This window comes from Gavialis gangeticus, unplaced genomic scaffold (assembly GCF_001723915.1).
Source record: "Gavialis gangeticus isolate Ggan-Ray unplaced genomic scaffold, GavGan_comp1, whole genome shotgun sequence".
NCBI classification, from domain to species: Eukaryota; Metazoa; Chordata; order Crocodylia; family Gavialidae; genus Gavialis; species Gavialis gangeticus.
The window spans coordinates 101,948,482-101,959,396 of record NW_017729031.1 but is presented as its reverse complement, the minus strand read 5'-3'; the positions used below and the strand labels follow the sequence as shown (position 1 = coordinate 101,959,396).

At 45.2% G+C, this 10,915-nt stretch overlaps 1 protein-coding gene across 5 annotated transcripts in view; it reads left to right on the top strand.

Moving 5' to 3' along the window:
* The first annotated feature begins 6 nt into the window (after positions 1-6).
* The window catches only part of ADAM23 (ADAM metallopeptidase domain 23), a 247,954-nt gene continuing 237,045 nt past the window's right edge, over positions 7-10,915 (top strand). For all 5 annotated transcript variants that reach the window (XR_002098686.1, XM_019523466.1, XM_019523463.1 and 2 more), the window contains exons 1-2: positions 7-134; positions 1,229-1,455. Coding sequence is in view for 4 of the 5 variants with exons in the window: in XM_019523466.1 (XP_019379011.1) it covers positions 14-134; positions 1,229-1,455 (348 nt within the window). In the remaining variant the exon portion in view is untranslated. The remainder of the gene's footprint in view (positions 135-1,228; positions 1,456-10,915) is intronic.

Sequence of the window (10,915 nt, the reverse complement as noted above, 5' to 3'; positions counted from 1 at the left end):
GGAGCTATGAGCCATGAAGCTGCCCGGCAGCAGCGCCCTGCGGCAGCCCCGCTCCGCCGCCTGCCCGCCCCGGCTCGGGCTGCTGCTGCTCCTGCTCCTGCTCCTCCTCGCCGCCTCGCCCCGTGGGGCCGCCGGTGGGTATCGCGCCCGGGCCGGGGGGCTCTCTTCCCGGTGATTCCCCGCGCAACGCTGGGGTGGAGGGGGGATAATTAATAATATGATAGTAATAATCATGATGATAGTAATAATCATCATCATAGTCATGTCGATAATTGGCATTATTAATGGATCCCCTTCTCCGCCCCGCTTGACTCCGCTTTTTCCCTGGGACACGTCTGCAGGGGGGATGCGACTGAACCCCGGGGGCTGTCCTGGGGCGAACCCAGCCTGTGCTGGGGGTTGTTGTTGAAGCAGCCTTCAGCTGACACAGGGAGGGCTGGCTGTGGTTATTTTCCAGACACCATCCATATATATTCTCTTTATACATTAAAAAAACAAACAAACAAACAAATATATACCCCCCCACATATGTATGTGTCTGTGCATATGTACACGTACACACACATGTATGTGTGGATATATTTCCCCGATTCTTTTCAAGCTGGGGAATCTGGTGAGCAATATATACCTATATATTACCATACATATTGCTCAGGGAATTCCGCAGCTTGAAAAGAAATGGGGGAGCAAAGGGAGTTTCCAGAGGAAAACCCCTTGCCCAGAGGGGAAGGGCTCCTCCAGATCATGCTCCCAGTTAAAGGACTAAGGGGGGGAAATTGGCCATTATGTAAAAGGAGCCTATTAACATTCACTGCACATGGACTTGGGATTCGAGTTGTCTTAGGAACCCGGGGAGGGTTCCCAGCAGTTTCTGGCGGATTGTATGCAGAGCGCGTTCCAGCTGTGTGTGTGTGTGTGTGGCCAGCAAACAGAAGCGTAGGGGAGGATTGCATGTCCATTAAGAGATTTTTCTTTCTTCCACTTGAAGGTTGAAAAGTTTTAAATATTTAATATCTGCATTTGCACAGGGAAATGCACATGAATGTAAATGCAGTGTGACTGCCGGAAAACATTTGAAATGTAAAAATAAAGATGGTCTTTTAGCGATTGAGCTGTTTTTTTTCTGATTAAGTGAATGATATGTTGGAATTCAGCAAAATAAATCTTTCACATCATCTTATGGAAATTCTGTTCTTTAATTTATGTCTGGCGTATCTTTCTTCCTCAGACCTGCATTGGAATGAAACTGTAGGAGGTACAGAGGGAGTACTGTTGGATGAAGAGAATACATTTCAACAAAATAACAGCAATAGCAGTAAAAATGACAGCCACAGCAATGCAATCCAGAAAGAAATCACACTGCCTTCAAGACTGGTCTATTATATTAACAGAGACTCTGAAAGCCCTTATCATATCTTGGACACAAGGGCACGACACCAGCAAAAACACAACAAGGTAGGGAGAAAAAAAAAAGCTTGATGTGCAGTAGCTTAAAATGGTAGTGTGTATGACGAAACTGTATTACTTCAGATAGCTACCCAGAAGCACTCCAAGATTTCAGAGGTCATTGACATAATTTTTAGGAATGGAAAAAATATGTGATTTAACCAGTGTGGTTTTACTTCTTTTTGCTAATAATCATGGGAGTTGTAAAGATGGGCCTAAACTGGAACTCTAGATCTAAGACAGGATCACAATTCTGTAGTGTAGGCCTGTTGGATCACTATATTAGTCATATTAGATTGACTTTATCTGAACTGTGATGCTTCCAGCAGCCCAGTACTCCTTTAAAAGTTCTGCTGAACCACTTGTATCTGCAAAGAGAGTGTATTTATGAGTCTCAACCTTTTTTTTTTTTTTGAACAGCCAATTAGTTCAGAGTGCAGCATGCACTATCTAATCAGCTGAATTCTGGTTTCCTGCCAGTGGATGCACATTAACAGTCATTATAAGAGGTTGCTGGTTCTTTAGTCAGAGATCAAATACTTAATATTAAACCCCAAAAGATGTAATTTTAATATTTATCTTGGTAATCCTGATACTGATCAAATTGATAATCCTGATCTGGGGAGTAGAAGTTTGCTTGAAGATTTTATATATATTCCTATAAATGGATAGGTTTTTGGTTTGGTATAATGATCAGGTCTACAAGTAAATATATTTTAAAATGCATCTCTTACAAGATATTTTAATATATATATTAAATTAGACATTTTGATATATATATTAAATTAGACATTTTAAAATATATATATATATCTCATAACTTTTTTTTTTAAACCTGGAGGAAGTAGCACTGATTAGATAACTCAATACAATTTTTGAATAGGGATACCCAAATTGAGTTTTAATGGTGGCTTAATGGAGAAGGACATGCTTTCTAGATGATTCAAATCAGGTACCAGTAGGTGCCTGTGGACAGCTATAAATTATATGGCAATATTTTAAGGTACTACAACAAAGTAACTACTTTGATGTTATCCATTTAGTTGCCTTGTTTTCTAACTGTATTGCTTACAGAAATGACGTCACAAGATCTAGCAAGTCTGAAATGCTTTTTCCAAGACATTTTTTGAAGGGGATGGGGAAAAGACAAGAACAGAAGAGATGAAGTATATCTCAAAATGATATATTGCAGGGAATTGGATAGCATGTTTCTCAAGATGGGGTAGAGCAAATGCAGCGTTTTTAGCTTCAAATGCGCCCCTTCATTCCATTTTGGAATTTAACAGCATCTCTGTGAAGAACCACTGAGCTACAATCTAGCTGGTCCCAGATGAAGGTGGAGGGTGGAAGACCTCACCCTACTGTGCCCTGCTTTAGGCACCTGGTGCCCCCTCTGCATCTTTGGTTCATACCTGAGGTGGCAACTGCAGCCCTCCACTTCTGCATGCTGGAAACTGGAGCCATGAGCACCCACAAACCTTCCTGCTGACACTGGGATCATGGGAGGAGTGGGAGTTGTGGGGATGAACAGCACTGAAAAGTGCAGTCCTGTATCAACCCTCCCCATCTGTCTGCCTGTGCATGTGGCAGATTACACTGCTGGGAACTTGGGGGTGGGGAGCAACCGTGGGTGCTGCTTGTCTTCAGGATGCTGGGATGCCTGCTAGGAGGAAGAGTAATGGCTTCTTGGCTCAAGGGCCGGATGCCGTGGCACCCTTGGAAGGATTGTGCAGCACCCTTGGATGCTGCGGTAGGTACCCTGGTTGAGAATCACTGAACTAATTTATAGAAAAATACCTCTATCCATCTATATCCATCCTCTATACCTCTATCCATCTATGATGGATTCTGAACATCCTGCAGGGGCATCTAAATTTCTGGACAATATACATATATTCAACTTTTAAAAACTAATATTAAACTAAATAATTAAAATGTTGACTAATAAGTCATACTTTTATTAAATTGGATGTGCTGTTTTTCTCTGTTTCTGTGGAAATACAGAAAAATCTAGGAAATACAGAAATATTTCATTCTCTCCGTAGTAACTTCCAATGTACTGAAAATAATGGTCTCCCCCCCCTCCCTCGCCCCAACAAAGGGAAAAATTTAGAATGAAACTTAGGAAAGAAGGACTTTCTAGGCTTTGTAAAAGGTCTAAAAATGTGGCTCTGGAAATAATATAGATGTTTTTCGCTCTGTAATGAGTTTTTAGAGAACTTGAGGCATCCATGCAGAGGCCAGTCCTTTGACCAATGCCACCTTATGCTGCTTCTCCAGGTGGTCTCTTAAAAATGTTGCTGTCATTGCCTATCTTCCTGTGCTTTAGCCTGCTCTGGTTTGTGTAGTGAGAGTGTAGATCTGCAGCAATTAATGCTGGCAGGATAACTATTGATTTTTTTCATATTTGCTTGGTGGACGTTGCTGTGTAGAGTGGTTCTTCCTTCCATTCTGCTGTGCCCCTTAAGTGTGAGAGTCTGTAACTGTACAATGTTTTCATGGATGATTCTTTTTAAGCTTGAGGTGCCAGGAGGTTGTCACACTGGCATCATTTCCTCTGAAAGACTGCAGCTATTTTGGAGCAAAATTTCCACTGCTTACAACCCCTCCTCTATGTGAAAGGAATCATTGTATCCTTTTACTGGATTGTCTGTGTACTGTATGACATTTAAACTGCTCGGTTTTTTCTTCCTAGGCTGTACACAGTCCCACCCAAACTTTGACCTTGTTCTCATACTCTGACTCTGACTCTTTTCCTTTACTGTATGCACTCCATCAACTATGCTGTCTTCAGTATTTTTTGTTCTTTTATTAGCTTCATAGAGGGGAGTCTAAAATTTCTGTGTAAAAATCCTCCACAATGACAGAATCACTGTTTACCCTTACTACATGAAATGAGTTGACTATAATTTTGAGTGAGGATAAAAAATAATAAAGAAGTTATACATTTCTCCTATCATCTCATCCTCCATGCGTGTTTTGCAAGTCTCAGGCAGGGATTGACTTTCAAGCGCTGTACATGCTCATCAGACAATAAAAAAACCCTTCATAGAAATCAGTCAACAAGAGGTCTATTTTTAGGTTTGATCATTTAAATGTAAATAGAAGAGAAATGAACATGACAGCCTTTTGTGGAATCACCAGTCAGTTGTGGAGGGAGATCTTTGATTTTTTTTTTTAAACTTTATTTTAATTGAGAAATGTGGTTATAAATAATGTATTGTTATTTTTATAACAATGGCGTTTCAATGCCAGGTGATTAAAGCTGAGGGCCTGCTCCATCAAACCCTGTATACAGACATTCCATTGAAGTCAAGGAGATGGGGAGTTCTCAGGATAGAAGGCCTGTGGGGTTGGGCCTAAATAGCTTGTAACTGCTGACTCACTATATGAAGCTGGTAGATAGGTGTGTATATGCAATGTGAGGTGTAGGCATAATGAAAAATACTGCTATTTGGAAGCTTAATAATGGCACCTATTTTCAGGAAATGATTTTTAAGGGAAAAAAACTACCTAGAAATGGAATATGTTGTGAAATTCAGTTGAATTAAAGAGATGCTATTAGATAGACAATATTCTATTTATTACACTATTTGTAATCTACCCAAATGTTATTTTTTCTTCCCCCTAACAGGGATCTTTTCATCTACTGTTCATTTGGCTAGTCTCTGCTTATTAAATTGCCACCTTAAGTAGGCCTACAAAATCTAAATTATATTGGTAAAGAAAACTGGGAGGTCTTATCTATTTGACCTTCCATAGGTTTCGTTGTTTTGAGACGGAAAGTAGTTTTACTATCGTTTCAGCTAGTTGAAATCCTGATTTTTATTCCCCCCCACCCCACAAGGTTGAGACAATGCAGCAATGACTGTATAATACATCTCTTCTTTTGCACCAACAAATAGAATATTTGAAATGTTTTGGTACCTGAATGCTATGCAAATTGAATACATCAGTTTCTACCTCTGTAAACTGAATAGAATTTCTTCCTTATACATTTGTTCTGAAGCTTCATTAATGTGAATATTGTGAGATTCTAAGGTGAAAGGAAATCCTTAAATTCTTATTATAATTGTTCCTTTATTTTGCCTTTTCTCCATTGCAAGATACCTCTTAAATTCCAGAGGTTGCTTGTACATGGTAAAATTTACACCTATTGTTAAATATACAGCATGAAAGTTCATAGTGGTGGTTAAACCTTATCAAAGAGGCTTGTTGGTCACCCAGCTTCTATAGAAGCTTGGGATGACATAGAGATAGATGTGGATACCATTTTGAGTCCCCTTATTACTTTACAGTGAAAGTGAGAACTGATTAACTAGTGTGAATGCACAACTACAAATGTTGGCCAAGATTTTAAGAGGTAATTTACACAATTACTTGTTGGGGATTGCATGTCCATCCTCTGACTTCTATGCAGTCATCAAAGAACTGTCCAGGGGAGAGTGATATATGGCATTTGTGGTGGTATCCTGCAGTCCTTGAAAGGTAAATCATTAGGACAAATAAGTACTTGGCAGCAGCATCTCTCAGAATGCCAGAAGCAAAGCAGAATATCGGTATGGGGACCCATACTGGCAGACGATAATGGCATACATAAGGTAGACCTTAAAACCTAAGATGTTCATTCTGCAGTTTCATGAGTCCAGAAAGACACAACTCAAAACAACCTCTCATACTCACTTTTTTAACCACTAGTCCTTAGAAAAGACCCCGGTGAAGAAAAAGGTGCACTTATCTGGCATTCACTGGTCATTTTTCTTGATTTTGGGGGGGGGAAAAATTGCTTCTTGGTAGTGGATGAAAAGTTTCTTCCTATTCTCACTTTGAACAAGAAATAGTCACTGAGAACAGGCCACAGTTTGCTAGCCCTGAATTCCAAACTCTTGGATGCATTATGACTTCTTAAATCAGTATTCTTTTTAACCCAAGGGAATGGATTGTTGGAAAGAGTCGCTTAGACTGTTGGTTTTGTTGCAAAATTTCCTTACCAAAAAACATGTTACCTTTGCTGTCTTCCGAGCAACAGTCATTGGAATAAGCCTGGCTTAATGCCTAATGGACTGATGGAGGGAGGTGCCAGGTCACATCCGTGGGGTCCGAGTAGGGCACTGGGTGATCGGTAACAGGCTCTCTGCAACTCTCACTGTGCTTGTGCTACTGCAGCCATGCTAGGCCTTCCCTAGTTTGCCCCAGAGGAGGGGGGGCATCCAGTCCCAGCAGGGCAGCCTCTGCTGGGTATTCTGTGTCGTTCCCTCTCCCACCTGTAGTTTTGGGGCTGCATGAGACCTGCCCCAGCCCTGAGGCAGGGCTGAGCAGGCAGCTGGCTTAGCTTGTGGAAGCACTATGTCAGCTGGAGCAGGCAGTGCCAGGACTGAGGGGTTACCCCTGGCCTCTTGCGCAGTGAGTGTGGCCCAAGGGTGTTCTTGATGGGTGGCAGGACAGCAGCTATAGCCTGGGAGGCCACTGTTGCAGTCCTTATGCTCCCCCCAGGATCCCTGTTCAATTGCCTTGCTGCATTGCTGCCCCTCAGGAACACCTGGGGCTGTGCTCACCGCACAAGGGCCTGGCAGCAACACCTCAAACCCAGCATTGCCTGGTCCAGCTGCCATGATGCCTCCTCAAGCCGAGCCAGCTGCATGCTAAGGCCTGCCTCCGGGCTGGGCCAGGCCCTGCATGGCTCCAGTGCTACAGATGGGAGGGGGAAGAACACAGCATGCTCAGCAGAGGCCACCCCACTGAGGCCAGACCCACCCCTTCTCCCTGGGGTGAGCTGGGGAGGGCCAAGCCCAGCAGAGCAGAGAAGTCTTCTAGGTCTGGGCCATGGTAGCACATGTGTGGCAGGAGGCACAGGGAGCTTGTTGCCTTGCCCAGGTCCTGCCCCCGTGGGCACCAGCAGACCCACTGCTGGGCCAGGAGTCTTACTGGCATGGCAGGAAGATCCCAGCTGACCCTGGGGGGGTGGGCTGGCACCTTCCTCCCTCCTTTCCCATGGCAGAGGGATCTGGGTGGAGGAGAGGTCATCAGCCCCAGCCCTTGCCTGTGGGGGGCAAGGGAAAGCTGTGGCTCTATAGCTGGGCAGTGTCCCCTAGTGGCTTGGCTGTTCCTCCCCCCACCTGTGGCTTCCTGCCAACAGCCTGGGGCCTGCACAGCTCCAGGTGCACAGTAAAGATGTAAGGGGCTCGGTCCAGGGCTGTTTCTGTCAGAGGCCACTAAACTAGATATGTGCTATTGGTTAACCGTTTAACTGATATAATTAAAGGAGGTTAAATGGATAATTTTTTTAACAACGTTTACATCTCTAGTCCTATTCTGATTTACAGTAGCTAAGGATTGGGGCCTTTAAGTGTGAACTGGCACCTTTGTAATATATATATGACTTTAAGATAATCAAGAGAAATGCCTATTTTGACATGTCCTGTCTTTTTATAGCCTATGGATAAGAGGTGTTTGAAACTGCAGTTTCTTTTAAATTTCTCTGGCTTTCGGAAAGTAAAAGAAACATTTCCCTCCCTTTCTGGAAAAACTTCCATATCTCGGTCCTTTGGGTGAAGGAAGGCCCTCTAACCCATTTGTGTAGAATACTTCTCTCTTATAAAGCTATGGGATGCTTTTACCTTAATATTTTGGTATCTGTTCCTCCCCTGTTAATTGGAGCCCTCAGAGTGTTCTTTATCAATTTATACAACATGGAATGTTTTACATTTGTCTAGCTTTTGCTGATTTTTAGTTTGAAGTACTGTGGAGTGATACAAAGAGTCAGGAGGACATGCAGGTAAATAAGACAGGGGTATCTGTTTTCTTTACTCTCTTGATCCAACATTTAGCAACATTTTATCTGGTCTGGTAAGCACTGATTTTTATATCTGTGACTGAAGCAGATAATTAGGCTTATCTCTTCACTGAAACCTAATATGTTGGAATATATACTTATCCCAGCTGTGATGGTAATGTTACATACGCTATTTATGAAGTGCTTTAATTTGTCAGAATAGGGACAGTTATATCTAGATAATGTATATAGTGCTTAAAAATCCCTTGTGCATATTCACTCCTGGTATAGATACAATCTAGCATTTTGTAAATTCAGAACATTAGTTGATTAATAGCACAAAGTTGGAGACTCTAGAGTGGTTGTAGTGCAACAGAACAGAGTGCTATTTCTTATGGAATTAATAAATCATACCCCAGTTCTGTAAAATAAACTAAGACAACTGTTCTCCTAACGTAGAGCCACCTAGTCCTGATTTACTTGTCTCATGTGTTGTAGATATGGAAAGGGCTAACAGGCTTAGATTAACTTTACCCTATTTACAATCAGTATTCTTTACAAGTGGCAGTTCTCTTACTTCTTTGAAAACCTTTAAACAAAGTTTGCCAGAGCAACAAAAATAACAAGAGAGGGCATGGTAAGTTAAATAGGAAGAAGTTCTGAAAGCATTAAGGGCTAAATTTTGGCTTTGCTATGAAGCCCCATGTGTGGAACCTTGTGATGATGATTCTCATCAGTCAACAAAGGCAACCTGCCAGAGGCCCTATATAGTAGAATTATGCAGTTATATCTATATCTGTGTTTTATGTGCATATTTTCAGGAAATGGCATCTGGGAGCAGGATGGGCAGGGAGGGCCAGGGCTGGGATCATGGGGTGGTGACAGTGCGGGGCAGGGGCATGTGGGGAGTGAATCATGGCTCTGTCACTGGCCCCAGCCTTGTGCTGTCACCACCCTGCAGTCCCAGGCCCTCTGTAGAAACCAGCCAGGACCTGTGCAGGCATGGTGCCTACCCAGGCAGACAGGATGGGGGAATGGGTGGGGCTGGCGGGATTGGGGCCTAGGGCAGAGTCATGATCCGCTCCCTGCACATTCATGCCTGCAGAACCCATGCCCATCAAAGGGCCATGCAGACAGTGGATTGTGGTCCTTCCCTGGGTCCCAGCCTTGCGTTGTAATCACCCCGAGATCCTGCCCTGTGATCCTGGCCTTGCTTGCCCTTCCTGCTCCTGGATAGTGCTAACTGCCTATCTACAGCTCCATCCTAGCCACCCAGCCATGCACCCTGTCTACACAGGTTCCACCCCTGGTGGTGGGTGTGGAGTGGATGGGCTGGGGTGCCTGGGAAGCGGGGCTGGGTTTGGCAGCTGTGGCAGCCAGGAGGAGCTGGTGCTGCTGGGAAGCGAGTCCAGCCACTGTGCTGCCCCAGTCCTGCTGTACACCTAGGGGGAGCAAGAGCAGCTGCACACACCATAGTCTGGGCTGTCCCTGCACCTGAGCTGGGGAGGGCCAAGGGACCCACTGTGGGCTGGACAGAATCTCTTGGCAGTCGATTCCAGCATGCAGGCTGTATTTTACACACCCCTCAGTTAGATTCAGCTGCAGTATGGACAGCTGCTGTTGCCACTGCCCAGGGAACTGCTGGGCTCCCTCAGCTTCCAGCGATGACTTCTGTCCCTGCTGCAGCGCTCTGGGCAGCAGGTAGAGAGGGGAAGCTACAGCAGTGAGGGGAGTGGGGCTCTGTCTGCAGCTCACTCTGGTCCTGCTTGTGTGGGGCAGGGGAGCATGTGTGTGGGGAGGGGGCAGCGTGAAGGAGCTTGGCTGCTCATAAAGCCCTGACAGGCAGGCAGGGACAGACAGATGGGGGAGGAGCAGCAGGATCCATTGTGCGCTTGGTGCAACCCCACCTGGCAGGCAGGTGAGAGAGAAGCAACAGCAGGAGGAGCCAGTGCAGGCTTGGCTGCAGCCTGCTGGGGAGGTGTGGGACAGAGACTAAGAGAGCTGCTGCTGATGCCAGGCTTGGTTCCCTTTCCCCCTTCCCCTTTTGCAGGGGCTTCTGTTGCTGCTGGCAGTGGCAGCTGCTTTCCTGCTCTTTCCTAAGTTTCTGGAGGCTGGGGGAGCCCAGCAGTTCCCTAGGCAGTGGCAGCAGCAGCCCTGTTCAGAAACTCTGCTTGCTGGCAGGGGAGGCTGGGAGTGCAGCACACTCTGTCTTGGGTGGGACTCAGCCCCAGGCAGAGCGTAGCAGGGACAGCTGTGGGCGGGGCCAGATAATTAATTGGTGGATGCCTGCCTGTAGGCTGGTTCCAATCAGCTGGCATGCCGGATCTAGCCCATGGGCTGTATTTTGCCCACTCCTGATTCATAGGGATAAGGCAGTTAAATCCAGTGTTCCTTAAGGTGTTAACAAGTCCAGGCAGAGGTGCAGTGATACGTCGGTCTGATATCAGATCGGCGCCAATATAAAGAAAATTGGCTGCATCTGGAATTGGCCTGACGTGGCTGATTAATTTGTCTGATAAATGGCCATGCACGTGTGCAGCCGCAGCACAGTACATAGACAGCAAGGAGCACAGCCTGGCAGCTTGGAGAACTGTGTGCAGCTGGTAAGTCTGTTGTGGTGGATGGGGATGGGGAAGGGAAGGGGTGTGGGGGGGCACAGATCACAGCCCCTGCAATGAGGGAGGGAGCGGGGCTGGG